The following is a 20,236-nucleotide window of genomic DNA, read 5'->3' as shown; positions in this document are numbered from 1 at the left end:
AAGGTCATTTTCTCGGGTGGAGCGGGGAGTGGGGGGCGAGGGGGCAAGGGTACTTCTAAGTTATGAATAGGGTCCTGGAATATAGGGACATTGACGGGGAAGTCTAATGAGTTAGCTAAGATTCTCCTGAATAGGAAGATCAATATAGCTTGTGTCCAGAATACTAGATGGATGGGTACTAAGGCTCGGGATGTAGATAGGTTTAAACTATGATACTCAGGAGGTGCAAGGGGTAGGGACGGGGTAGGTATTTTGGTTGATAGGAAACTCAGGGATTTAGTGGTAGATGTGAGCCGGGTGAATGATAGGCTAATGACTATTAAGATAGTTGTTGGAGGACGGAATATTCATATTATTAGTACTTATGCACCTCAAGCGAGCTTGGGCGAGGAGGTTAAAAGGCACTTCTGGGAGAATCTGGACGAGTTTGTACGAGGGATTCCACACTTTGATAAGCTATACATAGGTGGAGATTTCAATGGCCATATTGGGGCATCTGTTGGAGGGTACAACGAAGTGCATGGCGGCTTCAGTTTTGGGGATAGAAACGAAGGAGGTACTTCACTTTTGGATTTTGCCATAGCTCTTAATTTTGTTAAAGCTAACTCGTATTTCCAGAAGAGGGAGGAGCATTTAGTCACCTTTCGTAGTATGGTGGCCAAGACCCAGATTGATTATCTTCTCTTTAGAAGGTGCGATAGAGGTCTATGCTCCGATTGCAATGTTATCCCGGGCAAGAACATAGTGACCCAATATAGGCTCTTGGTTATGGACTTGAAGATTAAGAGGAGGAGTAAGAGGGCCACGTGTGGCCAACCAAAGATCAAGTGGGGAGCTTTGACTAAGGAGATCGCCCTATAATTAGGGGAGAAGTTGCAATCAATGGGGGCTTGGAGGAGTAGCGGGGACACGAGTAATATGTGTACCTCGACAGCAAATTGCATTCGGAAAGCTGCTAGAGAGGTGTTAGGGGTCTCGAAGGGTTACCCTAATGGACATAAAGAGGACTGGTGGTGGAGTGGACAAGTCTAAGCTTGATACTTAGACTTTTGTATGATTTTGTTGAGAAACTAAGATATTTATTGAGGTTTATTGGCATATTTCAGGTATCATATGATTTGGAGAAGATACGGAAGAAAACAAGTCAAAATGTGTTAAATTGGGAAAAATGGACTGCTGCCAGTTATTGCTCTGTGCGATCGCAAAAGTCTAGGAAAAAGAAGTTATGTGAACGCGGTTGAAGTCATGCGATCGCCAAGAAGTAAAGTTGGTCAGCACTGGTCAAACATTCTACGCTAACGCGTCTGTCTCTAGGCGATCGCGTAGCTTTGCAGACGTTGTTCATCGCGATCGCGGTTCTCTCTATGCGATCGCATAGCACATTTTCTGGGCAGATTCTGGGAAGAAATGGAATTTCACATTCTTATCCCCAAGCCATTTAATACACGACCTAGCTCATTTGTAAAATATCTTTGGCATATCTCTGGACATATTTAACATCTCTTGAGAGAAAACACAAGTTTTGGAGCTAGAGTTCTTGCACACACACTTGGGTCTTGAAGATTTGAAACTTTTGGTTGACAATTTCTTGCTCATTTATGTTCATTTCTTCATTTTCTTGCTTTGTATTGAATATCTAAGTGTGTAGTATTTTTTCCAATACTTAAATCTTGTTTATGGGAATATTCATATTTAAAGTGTGGATTAAATATTTTGTTGTGCTTATGTATTGAATGATTTTTATTTATTATGAAGTGAGTTATTGTTTCTTTAATTATTCTTGTTCTTTAATGTTTCCAAAGGGATTAGCTAACCCTAGGACTCGCCCATTCACTTCGAATTAATTTTGGGAAAGATAATTTGGGGTTGGGAAAGATTAATTAACAAGAACTTGAGGCGTTAACCCTCACTTTATAGATTGTACCTAGGGATAGGATTGAACTACTTGTAGCCATATTCGGGTCAGCTTAATCTCTTAATTGTTTTAGGAATAATTCAATTAGGAAGTCTTGTTAGTCTTCGGAAGAAGCTAATATAAAATTATTACCTGAGGCTAATTAACATAAACTCGCTCATAGTTGTAAAATCGTAAAATATATTGGATCGTTACTTGAGTGTAATTCCCAATGCATCCATGCTTATAGCCATTGATCATTTTATTTGCTTTCTAGGTTAGTTTATATTTTCGTAATTAGTTATAAATATTTTCTCAAAACCATTCTAAGTGTTTGGCTTAGCATAATAAGTGATAATTCTCTTACACCCCTAATTGCCTACATATTATTCTCTGTGAGATTCAACCCCGACTCATAGTTGGGTAAATTATATTACATGAAACCGTGTCCATTTACTTTTTAGTAGTAGATTTAGACGTCATCAAAGGGTACTAGTGGTGGAATGGACAAGTCCAAGATAAAGTTGAAGCCAAGAAAGCAGTGTATTTGAAGCTAGTGGAGAGCAAAGACGAGGAAGAAAGGAGTATGAATAGGGAATGGTATAATAAAGCTAAGAAGGAGGTGAAACTATCCGCTACAGAGGCTAAGAATGCAGCGTTTGAATGGTTGTATGAAGAACCGGGGGCCATAGGTGGGTACAAGAAGTTGTACAGGCTATCCAAGATGAGAGAGAAAAAGGCTCGTGACCAAGACCAAGTAAAGTGCATCAAAGACAATGATGGCAAGGTATTGGTGGATGATGCACTTATTAGACGTAGATGGAGGATGTACTTTCAAGGACTCTTGAATGTGAAGGGAATAGGGACATCGTGCTGGGGGACTTGGAGTTCTCCGAGAGTCGTCGTGATTTTGGGTATTGTAGTTGTATCAAGGTTGAAGAGATTGTAGGGGCTATGCGCACGATGAGCAGAGGTAGAGCGACCGGGCTAGATGAGATCCCAGTGGAATTTGGAAGACTGCATACAGAGTAGGCTTAGAGTGGCTTACTAGGTTGTTCAATGTAATTTATAAGACGAAGAAGATGACTGGAGAATGGAGGTGGAGTACAATGATTCTGGTGTACAAAAATAAGGGGGATATCCAAAATTTCAACTAATTATAGGGGCATCAAGCTGCTAAGTCACACCATGAAAGTTTGGAAGAGGGTGGTGGAAGTTAGGGTAAGGAGTAGTGTATTCGAGAATCAATTCGGATCCATGCCAGGGCGATCGGCTACAAAAGTCATTCACCTTATCGAGAGACTAGTGGAGCAGTATAGGGATAGGAAGAAGGACTTGCACATGGTGTCTATTGACCTAGAGAAAGCTTATGACAAGGTTCTGAGGGAGGTTCTTTGGAGGTATTTGGAGGTTAGAGGTATGCCCATAGCTTATACTAGGGTGATCCAGGATATGTATGATGGCGTTAGGACCCGGGTTAGAATAATGGGAGGGGACTCGGAACACTTCCCTATCGGGATGGGCTTGCATCAGGGATCCGCGCTTAGCCCATTTTTATTTGCCTTGGTGATGGACGTTCTGACGCGTCACATTCAAGAGGAGGTTCCATGGTACATGTTATTTGCAGATGATATAGTACTAATTGACGAGGCGCGAAGTGGTGTTAACACGAGGCTGAAGGTTTGGAGACAAACCTTGGAGTCAAAAAGGTTTCAAGATGAGCAGAAATAAAACATAGAACTTGTGCAAGTTCAGAGACGTGACAAATGATGCGGATGTGGAAGTGAAGCTGGATTCATATGTCATCCCTAAAAAGGGGAGTTTCAAGTACCTCGGATCTATTATACAAGGTAATGGTGAGATTGACGAGGATGTCACATGTCGTATTAGAGCACAATGGATGAAATGGAGGCTCGCTTAAGAAGGTGCCACCTAGACTTAAGGGTAAGTTTTACAGAGTGGTGGTTAGACCTACTATGCTATATGGGGTAGAGTGTTGGCCTATTAAGAATACCCACGTCCAGAAGATAAAAGTAACAGAAATGAGGATGCTAAGATGGATGTATGGGCATACAAGATTGTCGCGCCCCTTTTTCTCGCGAAAGCGGGTTTCGACATATGACAACTCTTTTAAAGAAGGTATTAAAAGAGAAGAGTCGCTACCTAATGATTGTTTAAGGTGTGTTAGCGCACCTATTTGTGAGTAACTCAGTCTAACTAGTCTGTGTCACCAAAGATCGGGTAAGGGCTCATATTACCTCAAAGAGAAGGTGTTAAGCACTCTTCGAGGTCCACAACTGTAGGTCCTGGCCGAACTTTAAACTATAATGATTATGTAATAAGGCTAAGTGATCAAATAAATAAAGGAAAATTTAGAAATCGAAGAGCTTTATTATAACGCATGAGAATCAGTGCAAATCTTAATGACTACATTGATCTATGTTAAATGACTAAGTGTGAATAACAAGTACATAAAGAAAGGGGGCCTAAGTTTTTTAGCCTAAAGGATCACGCCGTGCAACATAAATAATACTTCGCAACCCCCTTAAGGAAGGGATTGCTCATATTATTCAACGGGCACAAACTATCATCTCCTGCTACCCAATTACTATGTTAAAGTTGTTTACTTAAAGGCACTCTAATTCAATTCTAAATCGGACCCTATACGTGCACTACCCGTCCCACGCCTATGGTCCAGGAGGCTTTAGATCTCTATTTGGGTGATTCTAGACTTCCCCTAGGTTGCTCAAAATGATAAAACTAGGCAACATTCAAAATAATCAAGACTTCACATAAGGACAATCAGAGGCCTAAGTTAGCCTCCACACATAAACAACAGATGCACGCGGGTAGATTCAGCAATAGACAGTTTTCAAGATTAAGATGCATTATAGTCGTTAAGTCCTATAAGCATAATTTCTAGGCGATTTTGATTTCTAGCAGTGTATAAGCAGCGTTGCAACTTTAGGCTAACGGATTTTGCAAATTAAATGCATTACAAACCTATAGGTATGATCTCTAGTTATCTGCTTAATGAGGCAGTGGAACGATCCAAGAACTCTGAATTACCAAAGTTGATTTTACAGACATGTTTCTTAGGTAGGCGATAGTGTCCTATAGGCAGGATTTCTAGTAGTTAACAACTTAAATTGATTTTATATACTTTATCCCTATAGGCGTGTCGTCTAAGTGTGGCAATGCGATGAAGTAACAAAGTAATTGATTAGTTGATTAAGATCCTATAGTCATGATATCTAAAGGAGAAGTGTACTAAGAGCAATAGAAGCAGTCGATTGATTGAATAATTGAAACCCTATAGACATGGTATCTAGATGGATATTAGCAAACATGTGTTATTGTATCCTATAGGCATGCTATCTAAAGCATGTAGTAGTGCACATGGAAAAAAGCATAGCAATTACTTGAGCCAACATGTTTGACAAGTTAAGTGAAGTGTATGCGTGATTCCTATAGACATGATTTCTATTAGTGTGCAGCACATTAAACAAAATAACATATATGGCATGCTGAACGAAATAGCAAATAGGACACAAAGATCTATATGCATACTTTCTACCCTTTTATGCAAGCATTAGAATAGCCCAGTCCCCTTTTATTAATCTCCCCATCATTCAGCTTACAAATCATTACAGGCCCAGAATGAAATAATACTTACTTAAAGATGACAAACTATATACTAAAACAAGTACAATCCCGCTAAGGCAATCACAGGCCCAATACAAAGTAACCTGGATATCTCAGGCCTTCAATAGCCTTACTCCCGGACAAAGCAGCAGGCCCAAACCACATGCTCATAAGAAAACAACTAGAGTGCCCTTGAATCCGGTGATCGATTCCAACAACACATATGGCCCCCTTCCAGACCCAAGAAATAATTTACTTACCCAAATGGATGCCAAACATGACCAAACGAGTAACAAACGACTCATAGAATTAATTGAACAACTTAAACACTCAATTCTTAAAAGTAAAACTAGCAGCAACTCTGGTCAAGGTATATAAACAAAATCATGATAAGTTGGAAGGCATACAAGAAACATATAAGGCGAATTTATGCTCATAGTTCTAGTAACAAGTTTGAGAGTGGCCTATTTGACTACATAGGATAATAAACCATTCTAAAGAGTTTCTATAAGGAAGCATGATTCAGAGTCAACCTAGGTAACCTTAGATGAAGGTCTAGAAGATTCAAGCAAGAAGCAAACAAAGTACAGCCAACACATAGAATGTTCATCATAGAAAACCAATGAAAAGAACAACTTAACAGAGCAAAACTCATTATCAAGTGACTGCTTAATGGAACAGGGAAATCTTAGCATGATGAGCACTAATCATAATACGAGAAGCATGTCAATCTTCAGAATCAAGATAGGCTAGTATTGAACCTGACACTAGTTGGTTATATGGGAAAGGAGAGACTATTTATGAGGTTTCCTAAGCTCCCAGACAGTGTTGAAAAGCACAGGATTACATAAGTTCCAAACATATATTAAAGATTAAATGGCATGAAGACAGGCTTTAGCTAACCAATATAACATCAGGAATTCAGCAGGTTGGACAGGAACGACTTAACCAGGTCTGAAACACATGCATGGATTTATCACAAAGGTACAGGACAAGGTAGGGGATACGCATTAATCCACAAGTAGCAAGGAAAGCATGCGTAGGCTAATAACATAATCAGGAGTTAACTATAAAACATTATTAATATGCATATAAATGCCTTAACAGGAATCAGAACAGGTCCTGGGCATGAATCAACTTATCCTAAGAGTACAAAACCAGGCAAGATGCTACACTCAAACCAAACAATAGTGACAAACATTCGAGCACACATATTAGAGCCAATAGACTTAAGAAGAAACAGAACCAAGGCAGCAATTAGGCAAGTTTGATTACTAGAAGGCATAGAGCCTCAAAGAATAGCTTCAAAGCGTACAATAGCACGTTGGTCCATAAACTCTCAGAGACTTAGATATACAGAGCAGGAATTCAAACGAGAAGAAAAAAAATAAAATTACAAGAGTCGTAGCCACATTACCAGTTATAGATGAACAAGTAAACAAGGGGAGTAATTTCAGCAACACTTCAATGTCAATAGCAAAACGAGTAGTAGAACCTAGGAATCTCAGTGCGTCAAAGTTTTCAAGGGTTTCGAATGAACCCCGGGCAGTGCTCACACTGAAAAAGGTTCAAAAACTGAATTCCGGTGGCCTTGGTTTTTAGCCGGCCAAAAGATTAAGCCTCAGAATAGTATAGGACAAGAACAAATTAGAGGAATATAGTAGTTTTTGCGATTCAACAGTCTCTCTTAGGGGAGTTGGGAGATTGATTTGTAATGTAATAAAAATTAACACATAAATAAGGAAATACAGTCAATCAAACATAAACAAGAAAAGAAGAACATGCAAAAATCAATTTAGAATCAGATTAGGAGAAGTTGACTAGGATCATAAATTGGCTAGAGATATTGGTGAATCAAATCCTCATATCCTTGCTATGAACGTATACGAACGGAATATCGTCCAAATCTTGGAGAGTAAAGCCGATCTCCTTTGATTCAGAGACAGGTACTTGCCAAAAATGGGCAAGTACTAAGTAACACCATATTTAAACAGGTAATAGTGGTATAATCCAGAAAAGTTAAGTAAATCATGGTAATAATCCATGGATGAGTTGGATTCAGAGAAGAATTAGGGTGGCGGCTAGGGTTTGTGAGGTGAGGGGAGGGGAGGTTTGATAGAGTATAGGGATGGCCAGTTGAAAAAAGTGGGTTAGGGTTTGGGATTGTGCAGTTATAAGGAGAGAAGGGGGAGGTGTTGTGTGCCATTGATCTTGAGAGATCAACGGTTGTGATTTTAAAGAGAGAGTTGGGGCGGGTCAGTCAGGTCCCGTCCGGGTTAGAGTAATAAAAGCCTTTGGTTTGGGCTGTTGAAGGCAAAATGAAGTGGGCCAAATATTTTGGCGTGCTTTTGGCCTGAAATTTATATTAAAGATGGGCCATAATTTAAATACACAAAACTTTATCAAAAAATAATTTATAAGAAGTAATTAACAAAATAATAAAATATAATTTATATAGTAAAATGCTTTAAAATAATAGTTTTAACATTATAAAAATATAAAAATGTTATTTGGCACAAATGATGTGAAAAAATGTAATTATGCATAGCTTATAGGCTATTATTGCAAAATTATGTAAATAGCCTAAAAATACATCTATAACTATATAAAATTATGAAACCTATATGGGGATACAATTAATAAATTTAGATGATTAAGTCATCTTAAAATAATTTAAAAGGGTAATTAGTAAATATTTAAGCAATTTAGATGCAAGAAAATCAATTATGGAAAATTATAGAAAATACTTGTATGACTCTTTGTAAATTGGTGATGGTGCAAGAATGATATTCAAAGCATATATGACATTTATAAAAATATGAGAGCAAAATTGGATATCAACGGCTGCCCCTCTTTACCCGGGAATGATGAAAGAGTTGACTAATTTTGTCCGAAGTGAGTGAGGAATGATGTGTTTTGAAAAAATGGGGGTCGAACCATGGTTCTTGAGTTGCCTACATATCTCTGGTATTACGGTAATTAGGTCGTGTGTAGTTCTAGATCCAACGGCGAACGAAACTGATGAAGTTGTTATAAGAGTGGTCATATGTTTCAAAAAAGGATCTTTCGGGTAGGATAGTGTCGTAAATAACGGATAATTTTAGGTGGGGTTATGAATGCAAATTGGACGTTATGGATGTACAAGGCAGATATTTGAACGGTTATGGAACAAAAGGTAATCAAATGCTGATCATCGGTTACGTTTGAGGTAGTCAATGGATGTGAACATTGTGAACGGAAACCGGAGCGAGAATTACTCCTGTTTGTAGAACGGTTACCTACCGAGTTACCTGCAAAACTTAAAACACGATGCACGCGAATATATGGGGTTATTGCATAAATTTAAACATGATGCATATTTTCTTCGGACCATGAGAGTTGTCTTTCGGACGATGAAGATGATGTCCTTAGACCATGACATCATGGGCCATGAAGCGTATGATAAGGGATTCACAGGCCATGGAATGGTGTCCTCGGGCCATGAGGATGGTGCCTCTGGACTATGACGCCTTTGAATAATGATATGCAATTTCGAGAGATCCTCCGGACAATGTCTACAGGCTATGAGGATGGTGCCTTTGGACTATGGCGCCTTTGGACGATGTGGCGATGTTTCAGCCCATAAAATGCAAGTATGTGTTAATATCGATCGCTTGATAAAGGAAACAGGTGATGCTCAATCATATGCGAGAACGAGACAAGACAAGGCTTAGTCTTGTACGCGATGAGGGCAATACTTAGCCAGATGCAAAGAAAGGTAGCGCTTAGCCTTATGCAATGGTGAGGCAGAGATTGGCCTTATGCGGTGTGGAGGCAGTGCTTAGCCTCATGCAGAGAATGGAGGCGGTGCTTAGTCTCATGCAAGGAAAGGCAGTGCTTAGCCTTGTGCAATATGGAGGCAGTGCTTAGCCTCATGCGAGGAAAGGCAGTGCTTAGCCTTGTGCAATATGGAGGCAGTGCTTAGCCTCATGCAAGGTGAGGGCACTGTTTTAGCCCCATGCAAAGAGTAGAGACAATGTTTAGTCTCATGCAAAGCAAGGCAATGCTTAGCCTTAATGCAATGATGAGGGCAATGTTTAAATACCTTGCGCGGCGAAATTTGGACGTGGCTTTGGGTAGCTTTGGCGAGCGGGTGGAGGTGAATGGTAATATGCAAGTAGAGTGTTATAGGTATGGTAGGTTGTGGCAGGGTATTGGTATTTTGGGGGTGAGAGTTGATATGTGGGTGGAGGTGTTTGGTATGTGAGGGGAGACTTAGGGCCCTGGCTACCATCACGGCACCCACTTCTTTCTTCTTTGAAATACCTCCTGATTGCAAAGCTTTATTCGTGGCCTGTAGCGCCTCGAAATTAGTTAACATCCCACTCTTGATTTCTTCTTCTATTCTTTCCCCTAAATTTATGATGTCTGAGAACTTGTGATTTTCGATAACTATCAATCGTTCATAATATTGCGGATCTTGTGCTCTAACAAAGAACTTGTTCATTTGTTCTTCTTCAAGTGCTAGCCTTACCTTTGCGGCCTCTGATCTCCAATGAGTAGCATACTCGCGGAAGGTTTCTGTCGGCTTCTTCTTGAGGTTTTGAATGTAGAAAATGTCTAACGCATTTTCCATGTTGAACCTGAATCTGTCCATGAAATCTGATGCCATACTTACCCAATTAACCCACTTCTTTAGGTTTTGACTAATATACCAAGACAAAGCGTCTCATGTAAGGCTTCGCATGGACAGTTTCATGCGGATTTGTTCATTCTTACCCACTCCTACAAGATTGTCACAGTATTTTCTCATATGCACTTTCGGATCACCAGTACTATCAAACATTTCGAACTTGGGAGGTTTATAACCCTCTGGCAGTTCCACATTCGGCTGAATGCACAGGTCTTCATAGTTTAGAACTTTAATGCATTTCCCCCCTTCAACACTCTAGACTCTCCCTGTGAGCTTCTTGAGTTCCTCCACAATGTTTCTAATGAACAGGTCCTTCTCGGTTGGTTCGGGTATGTATGGGGTTTACTACGGGGTATAGGGTAAGGTTTCCACATATATCGAATTGCTTTGATGAGTTCCTGGAACTTGGGTATATAGGTGGTCGTTGGTCGAGTTTTGGGGATCGGGAGTAGGTTGTGGTGAATTTTGGGGAGTGTGATAAGTAGTAGTTTGCAGGTATTGAGTTGGATGATGGTGGTGTTATTGAGGGGTTGGCATTGGTGATGGGTTGAGGTTCTAGGGAGGTGTGGGATTATGATACTGGTGTTGTGCGGGAGGATTCGGAACTATAGGTGGTGGATTCTGATTTTGTATGTTTTGTGGTGGTGTTTGGTTCTGGGTAGTCGAGTTTTGCTGATTGATGTCGAGAACATTGAGAGTAAGGGAAAGGTTTTCCAGATTTCGAACCTGCTCAAGCTCGCCCTGTAGTTCCAGGATTTTCTGCTCCAAATGTAAGACCAACTCATTCTACCCCAGAGTACTTCTACCATCTGAAGTTTCAACATTTTTTGCCACAGCAGCGTTGTCTTTCCTGATACCACTTAAATCATCCATTTTCCCCTTTCCCTTGCTTTTGCTTTTCGAGTCGCTAGGTGGAGAGGAGGTGGAGGACCTCTGGATCTAGTGTGGTATGCTGATGATGCCAGTATGCACGGACCAACCTTTGGGATTGGGAATAATCAGAAAGAAAGAAGGAAAAAAAAAGGTAACTAAGTCAGTAAGGTGAAATAAAAGAGTGTTCGTAATATTTAAACATGTTTCACAAAGTCATGCAATAATTCGCGTCCTAATTTGGGGACCTCATTTTGCCCGAGGTAGGCCTAAGCGACACATAGACTTGGAGAAAATTGGTACCAACGTTTTCTTCATTTCATTAATGCGAACATGAGCCAAAACAATCTTTTACTAAATCGACAATAATATAATAAAGTTACTAATGGCATTTAGCCTTATTATATTGAAATCTAGTCTAAGCTAGAAAGTAGTAAAGAACATCATCTCCTAATCTACTTGGTCCTTGAAGGACCTTCTCCGTGCTTGGCTCTCTTGACCCCATCAATCATGTTTCCCAGATCGCGCATATCCAGCAATAAGTAAGCTTTTGCCAGCTTTCTTCCTTCATCGTCGTCCATGCCTTAACAATCCGAAAGTCTCTTTCTCATCCTCCCTTCTAGCTCCATCAGTCCTTGTTCCAGGTATTCCAATCTTTCCATTGACTTAGTGGCAATCTTCTTCCATTCCCTTATCGCCTCCATGTTCACTTTGTGTTGCTTCACATGTTTAGCTTCAGACTCGAACACCCTTTTGCGTAGCCTCTTGTACTTCATCTGTGCCTTAGCCACCTCATCTATGATCATATCCTTCAGATTGACTCCTGGTTTGACATCCCCAACTACGTCGTCTTCCAGCCATGATAGATAGTAGTACATATGACCGGCGTGATACTTGTCTGGCTCAATAGTTTCTCCTTCCACAATGATCTTTTGGTTCCATGTTGGAAACCATGACTTGTTTTCTTCTAGCTTGTCTCATTACCCTTATAGGAGCGTAAGGGTAGATGCCTCGTAGCCCTATCAGTACCAAGTGAGTAGTTCCTTTTGATCTGATGATGACCTCACTACCAGGAAACCATTCAAACATCCAATGCACTTGCTCGTCTGTCAAATTGCTGAAGAAACGCACCCAACTTACAGCATTTCTAGGTTTTGCAAACATGTCTGGAATGAATATCATTTTCTTTGGGTGATGGTTGGCTATGTAGTCATTTAGTGGCCTTCACAGAAGCTGTTGACGATACTCACCCCTCTGAAAGTGTTCCAACATCCAGACATGTAGCAATAGATTACAACCCTCAAAGTGTCTAAACCCATTCTTGCACCGATCTAGAGCACGGTACATCTCAGCTAAGATCATTGGGATGATAGTATAAGTTTTTCCTTCGATACCATCCATTAAGGTCCTGGCGACCATGGCTAAGCGAGTATGAATTCCTCCCCCTTTCATTGGAAAGATCAACAAACCCAGGAAGCAGACAATGAAAACATAAATTCGGCGATGCACCCATCCTAAAGAAGTAATGGCTAGTTCATCATGATGAAGACTATATGACTTGCTATGCCCATAGCGCTCGTAAAGAAAATCAAAGGGGATGTATGATTTCTTCAGACATAGTAGTTCATCATTCTTCTTAAAACCCACATTTTTAGAAAACTGCGAGGAGTGCGATTCTCTGGTATTAGTAGTCCTCGATTATCCCATGGTAACTTGGCGAAACCTCCTATTTCTTCTAGGAGAGGAGTCATTTCTATATTGCCAAATCGAAAAATAGCTCGCTTCTCATCCCAAAATATGGTAGCGGCCTCGATCAATTCCCTATTTGGTTGAACGTTCAGCAAAGATGACAGGTTACCAAGTACTCTCCTCACATGATTCTTGTCACAAGGTGCAAGGTCTTTCCACTAGTCAAGTATCAAAGGCGGGATATTCTGGACCATACCAAACCTGGGGATTTCGTGCTTCATTTTCTTCAAACAAATAACAGTTAGCCCTTTTCCCCTCCAGATTTGACTACTTACATAATAATGATCTACATGTTGGCACATTTTCTCTAAGTAACACACATAACATGATAGTGTCCTTTGGGATTACAGAAATCCCATTGGACTTTGGACAAGGTTTTTCTAAGCGGGTTGTTGCGTTAATAATGCTTCAACCCGTACTAGGTTCGGCATGATGCATGTACATTTCAAATTGGAGTGGGGATTCTAGACGGGTCTAGACAGGTATTCCCAAGTGGACAACTTGGGAGGGAAAGGCACGGGACCATCGACTGCACTGCTGATCGACTAGTCTACCGCAAATAAGCCTTTTCGATTTAAAAAGGATGATTTCAAGAAAGCGCGGACACTCATCAAGCGCCTCTATGTTGATAATTGGCATGAGTGGAGTATGATGCGGAGCATGCTTTATGCAGAAATAATAACATATTGCCAAGTATTTGCATGATAAAAGTATGAAAAAGAAATAAATAACATAGTAAAGGCGAACATGAAAAGAAAAGAAAGGAAAGACAAAAGAGAGAAGTCAGTTTAGCTCATTAAAATATGCGAGAACGTAATGAAGCAGGTAGGGAAATAGAGGTGGGAGAGTCATAATATAGCATTCTTAGACAAGATTAAGGAGCTGGAAGGAAGTCACACATGTCATAGCGCATAAAGGAGAAGAAGGGAAGGGATGCGCATGTCATAGCAATTTAAATCAGATAAAGGTGAATAAGGAAAAGGATGTGCATGTCGTAGCAGTTTAAAACAAACAAAGGTGAGTAGACTAAGGGATGTGCATGTCATAATATTTTAAAACAAATAAGGAAAGTAATCCACATAAGTCAAGTTCATTGTGGTAAGAGCCTAAGTATGTCCCCAGCAGAGTCGCCATGTTGTCGCGCCCAATTTTCTCGCGAAAGCGGGTTTCGACATGTGACAACTCTTTTAAAGGAGGTATTAAAAGAGAAGATTCTCCACCTAATGATTTTTTAAGGTGCGTTAGGGCACCTATTTGTGAGTAACTCTTTCTGACTAGTCTGTGTCACCAAAGATTGGGTAAGGGATCAAGTTACCTCAAAGAGAATGTGTTAAGCACTCTTCGAGGTCCACAATTGTGGGTCCCGACCAAACTTTAAACTATGTGGATTATGTAATTAGGCTAAGTGATCAAATAAATAAAGGTAAATTTAGAAGTCGAAGAGTCTTATTATAATGCATGAGAATCAAAACAAATCTTAATGACTACATTGATCTATGTTAAATGACAGTGTGAATAACAAGTGCATAAAAAGGGGGGTCCTAAGTTTTTTAGCCTAAGGATCACCCCATGCAACATAAATAATACTTCGCAACCCCCTTAAGGTAAGGATTGCTCATTTATTCAACGGGAACAAACTATCATCTCCTGCTACCCAATTACTATGTTGAAGTTGTTTACTTAAAGGCGCTCTAATTCAATTCTAAAACGGACCCTATGCGTGCACTACCCGTCCCAGGCCTATGATCCAGGAGGCTTTGGATCTCTATTTGGGTGGTCCTAGACTTCCCCTAGGTTGCTCAAAATGATAAAACTAGGCGACATTCAAAATAATCAAGACTTCACATAAGGACAATCAGAGGCCTAAGTTAGCCTCCACATATAAACAACAGATGCACACGGGTAGATTCAGCAATAGACAGTTTTCAGGATTAAGACACATTATATTTGTTAAGTCCTATAAGCATAATTTCTAGGCGATTCTGATTTCTAGCAGTGTATAAGCAGCGTTGCAACTTTAGGCTAACGGATTTTGCAGATTAAAGGCATTACAAACCTATAGGTATGATCTCTAGTTATCTGCTTAATGAGGCAGTAGAACGATCCCAGAACTCTGAATTACCAATGTTGATTTTACAGACATGTTTCTTAGGTAGACGACAGTGTCCTATAGGCAGGATTTCTAGTAGTTAACAACTTAAATTGATTTTATATACTTTATCCCTATAGGCGTGTCGTCTAAGTGTGGCAATGCGATGAAGTAACAAAGTAATTGATTAGTTGATTAAGATCCTATAGTCATGTTATCTAAAGGAGCAGCGTACTAAGAGTAATAGAAGCAGTCGATTGATTGATTAATTGAAACCCTATAGACATGGTATCTAGATGGATATTAGCAAACATGTGTTATTGTATCCTATAGGCATGCTATCTAAAGCGTGTAGTAGTGCACATAGAGCCACGTTTTGGGGGTTGTCTTATCTCATGATTTATTTACAAGTTAAGTAAAGTGTGTGTGTGATTCCTATAGGTATGATTTCTATTAGTGTGCAGCACATTAAACGAAATAACATATAAGGCATGCTGAACGAAATAGCAAATATGACACAAAGATCTATAGGCATGCTTTCTACCCTTTTATGCAAGCAATAGAATACCCCAGCCCCCTTTTATTAATCTCCCCATCATTCAGCTTATAAATCATTACAGACCCAGAATGAAATAATACATACTTAAAGATGACAAACTATAGACTAAAACAAGTACAATCCCGCTAAGGCAATCACAGGCCCAATACAATGTAACCTGGATATCCCAGGCCTTCAATAGCCTTACTCCCGGACAAAGCAGTAGGCCCAAACCACAGGCTCATATGAAAACAACTAGAGTGCCCTTGAATCCTGTGACCGAGTCCAACAATACATATGGCCCCCTTCCAGGCCCAACAAATAATTTACTTACACAAATGGATGCCAAACTTGACCAAACGAGTAACAAACGACTCATAGAATTAATTGAACAACTTAAACACTCAGTTCTTAAAAGTGAAACTAGCAGCAACTCTGGTCAAGGTATATTAACAAAATCATGCTAAGTTGGAAGGCATACAAGACACATATAAGGCAAATTTATGCTCATAGTTCTAGTGACAAGTTTGAGAGTGACCTATTTGACTATATAGGATAGTAAACCATTCTAAAGAGTTTCTATAAGGAAGCATGATTCAGAGTCAATCTAGGGAACCTTAGATGAAGGTCTAGCAGATCCAGGCAAGAAGCAAACAAAGTACAGCCAACACATAGAATGTTCATCATAGAAAACCAATGAAAAGAACAACTTAACAGAGCAAAACTCATTATCAAGTGACTGCTTAATGGAACAGGGAAATCTTAGCATGATGAGCACTAATCATAATACGAGAAGCATGTCAATCTTCAGAATCAAGATAGTCTAGTATTGAACCTGATACTAGTTGGTTATATGGGAAAGGAGAGACTGTTTATGAGGTTTCCTAAGCTCCCAGACAGTGTTGAAAAGCACAGGATTACATAAGTTCCAAACATATATTAAAGCTTAAATGGCATGAAAACAGGCTTTAGCTAACCAATATAACATCAGGAATTCAGCAGGTTGGACAGGAACGACTTAACCAGGTCTGAAACACATGCATGGATTTATCACAAAGGTACAGGACAAGGTAGGGGATACGCATTAATCCACAAGTAGCAAGGAAAGCATGCGTAGGCTAATAACATAATCAGGAGTTAACTATAAAACATTATTAATATGCATATAAATGCCTTAACAGGAATCAGAACAGGTCCTGGGCATGATTCAACTTATCCTAAGAGTACAAAACCATGCAAGATGCTACACTCGAACCAAACAACAATGATAAACATTCGAGCACACACATTAGAGCCAACAGACTTAAGAAGAAACAGAACCAAGGCATCAATTAGGCAAGTTTGATTACTAGAAGTCATAGAGCCTCAAAGAATAGCTTCAAAGCATACAATAGCACGTTGGTTCATAAAATCTCAGAGGCATAGATATACAGAGCAGGAATTCAAACGAGAAGAAAAAAAATAAAATTGCAAGAGTCATAGCCACATTACCAGTTACAGATGAACAAGTAAACAAGGGGAGTAATTTCAGCAACACTTCAATGTCAATAGCAAAACGAGCAGTAGAACCCAGGAATCTCAGTGTGTCAAAGTTTTCAAGGGTTTCAAATGAACCCCGGGCAGTGCTCACACTGAGAAAGGTTCGAGAATTAAATTTCGATGGCCTTGGCTTTCAGTCGGCCAAAAGATTAAGCCTCAGAATAGAATAGGACAAGAAAGAATAAGAGAAAAATAGTAGTTTTTGCGATTCAAAAGTCTCTCTTAGGGGAGTTGGGAGATGGGTTTATATAGTAATAAAAATTAACACACAAATAAGGAAATACAGTCAATCGAACATAAACAAGGAAAGAAGAACATGCAAAAATTAATTTAGAATCAGATTAGGAGAAGAAACCAGGTAAACCCTAGTTTGACTAGGATCAGAAATTGGCCGGAGATCTTGGTGAATCAAATCCTCATAGCCTTGCTATGAACGTATACGGACGGAATATCATCCAGATCTTGGAGAGTAAAGCTGATCTCCTTTTGATTCAGAGACTGGTACTTGCCAAAAATGGGCATGTACTAAGTAATACCATATTTACACAGGTAATAGCGGTATAATCCGGAAAAGGTAAGTAAATCATGGTAAGAATCCATGGATGAGTTGGATTCAGAGAAGAATTGGGGTGGCAGCTAGGGTTTGTGAGGTGAGGAGAGATTTTGAGAGAGTATAGGGGCGGACGATTTTAAAAAGTGGGTTAGGGTTTGGGGTTGTGCGGTTATAAGGATATAAGGGGGAGGTGTTGTGAGCCGTTGACCTTGAGAGATCAACGGCTGTGATTTTAAAGAGAGAGATAGGGCGGGTCAGCGGGGTCCCATCCAGGTTGGAGTAATAAGGGTCTTTGGTTTGGGCTGCTGAAGGCAAAATGAAGTGGGCCAAATATTTTGGCCTGAAATTCATATTAAAGCTGGGCCATAATTTAAATATATGAAAATTTATCAAAAAATAATTTATAAGAAGTAATTAACAAAATAATAAAATATTATTTATGTAGTAAAATGCTTTAAAATAATAGTTTTAACATTATAAAAATATAAAAATGCTATTTGGTACAAATGATGTGAAAAAATATAATTATGCATAGCATATAGGCTATTATTGTAAAATTATATAAATAGCCTAAAAATACAGATATAACTATATAAAATTATGAAACCTATATGGGGATACAAATAATAAATTTAGATGATTAAGTCATCACAAAATAGTTTGAAAGGGTAATTAGTAAATATTCAAGTAATTTAAATGTAAGAAAATTAATTATGAAAAATTATAGAAAATACTTGTATGACTCTTTGTAAATTGGTGATGGTGCAGGAATGATATTCAAAGCATATATGACATTTATAAAAATATGAGGGCAAAATTAGGTATCAACAAAGATTAGATAAGATAAGGAATGTTGATATTCGGAAAAAGGTGGGAGTGGCACCCGTAGAGGACAAGATGAAGGAAGCTAGATTGAGATGGTACGGGCATGTGAGGAGGAGGTGTATAGATGACCCAGTGAGAAGGTGTGAGAGGTTGGATCTAGGAGGGGGGGCTGAGGAAAGGTAGAGGTAGGTCTTAGAACTATTGGGGAGAGGTGACTAAGCACGACATGGAGGTTGAGAATTAGGGTAGAAGAGTAGTGGTTAAACGGGCGTATCTTATTTATATGTCGGTCTCATTAGCGTTAGTCTCGTATTTTCATTTCTTAGTATTTGCATATTTCTTTTACTATATGTCGTTTCTTTCGCTTCGGTTATTATATCACATTTACTTGCTATGGTTACTACTTGTTATTTCTGCTTTCTTTTTAGTTTTTTTCTCTTGAATCGGGGGTCTATCGAAAATAACCTCTACCTTCGTAAGGTAGGGGTAAGGTCTGCGTACACTCTACCCTCCCCAGACCTCCCTTTGTGAGATATCACTGGGTTTGGTGTTGTTATTGTTGTTGTTGTTGGAGGGGGCCTCTTGGATTCGTATCTGCCTGGGGAAGAAGATGGGGTTTAATTTATTGGGGTAGGGAATCTTTGGCAAATACCCAAGCGGCAGAAACTATTTATCCACCCATGCCCATGCGGTTAATGAAGTCAAAGAAGCTACTAAACCAAGCCATGTCAAGTAAAATCAAGTCAAGCCAAGCGAAGCCAATTCAAGCCAAGCCAAGCTAAACCAAGTCAAGCCAAATCAAGCCAAGCTAAGTCAAATAGATGGGTAAACTGGGTTAGTTTTAATTGGATATAACTAATTTTCAAATGGATAAAAAAAGATAATTATTTTAAGTTCAATGGATATTTTACATAAATTGTTCACCGTTTTTAGCATCTATTTTGGTCTCTTGAGTCCAAAAGGATTTACTTTGGTGGAGATAGTAATCTACTTTATTACTTAAGAGGCAAACATTAGCAAATGTGCTTCAAGGACGAGCTCTAACTCTTATGCCGAACACAAACTTGCCAGTCAAAATATACCCCTAATGTCATTGTTGTCCACAGTTCATTGATTATTAGCTTAGGCTTGTCAAACCTCCACCGTGACTTGGAAAAAGAAATGCCAAAGCTTGTCAAAGCTCCAGAATGGTTTAAAAACAAATCACATTTTACTTTGAGATCTTCAGATTTTTTTTAATTAACTAACAAATTACATCCATTCTAAGTAGATAATAGATGTCGTGTCACTCGCTCAGATTGTATTTATGATTGTCAAAGGTACTTATGTAACTCTCTAGTATCTAGAAGGCCATTCATTGAAAGACGCCTAAAGTAAAAGATGATCCGTAATTCTATCAATAAGCTTCCAAGCAAGTCATTCATGAATAGGCTAATACATTTTCCAGTTTCACCTAAGAGCCCGTTAGGATTAGCTGATTTGAAGTAGCTGATAAGCATTAGGGGCTGAAAAGCACTTTTAAGTGCTGAAACTGATTTAATAAATAAGCAGTTACGTGTTTGGATACAAGTGTTGAAATTGATAATAAGTTGCTGCAGTATTTAATAAAAAAGTGTTGATAAGCTATTTTTCTGTTAAAATGACTTAAATAACCTTAGAAGTGTTTACACTTATAAGGGCGTAATTTCTTCAAAATTTTAGATTCCAAATACAAAATATTCTATTATCATTTTATTTTAAATACAATTGTGCTTAGATAAGATAACTTTTATGATAAATATAATTTATTTTATGATAAGCATATAATCATAAGTTATAGTAATTAATAAATTGAGAAAAGTTTCTCAGCAAAAAATAAACCT

At 39.0% G+C, this 20,236-nt stretch overlaps 2 protein-coding genes across 2 annotated transcripts; both read left to right on the top strand.

Annotated features, from left to right (window-relative positions):
- The first annotated feature begins 882 nt into the window (after window positions 1–882).
- Window positions 883–2,843, top strand: LOC142166452 (uncharacterized). Its single transcript, XM_075225822.1, has 2 exons — window positions 883–963; window positions 2,391–2,843. The coding sequence occupies exons 1-2, from the start codon at window positions 883–885 to the stop codon at window positions 2,841–2,843; spliced, it is 534 nt and encodes a 177-aa protein (XP_075081923.1).
- Window positions 2,844–3,151: 308 nt separating this feature from the next.
- LOC107790648 (secreted RxLR effector protein 78-like) lies at window positions 3,152–3,625 on the top strand. Its single transcript, XM_016612601.2, has one exon. It carries the CDS (start codon window positions 3,152–3,154, stop codon window positions 3,623–3,625), a length of 474 nt encoding a protein of 157 aa, XP_016468087.2.
- The last annotated feature ends 16,611 nt before the right edge of the window (window positions 3,626–20,236 follow it).

Source organism: Nicotiana tabacum, chromosome 2 (assembly GCF_000715075.1).
Source record: "Nicotiana tabacum cultivar K326 chromosome 2, ASM71507v2, whole genome shotgun sequence".
In the NCBI taxonomy this organism is placed as follows: domain Eukaryota; kingdom Viridiplantae; phylum Streptophyta; class Magnoliopsida; order Solanales; family Solanaceae; genus Nicotiana; species Nicotiana tabacum.
This window is presented reverse-complemented; position numbering and strand designations above follow the sequence as displayed.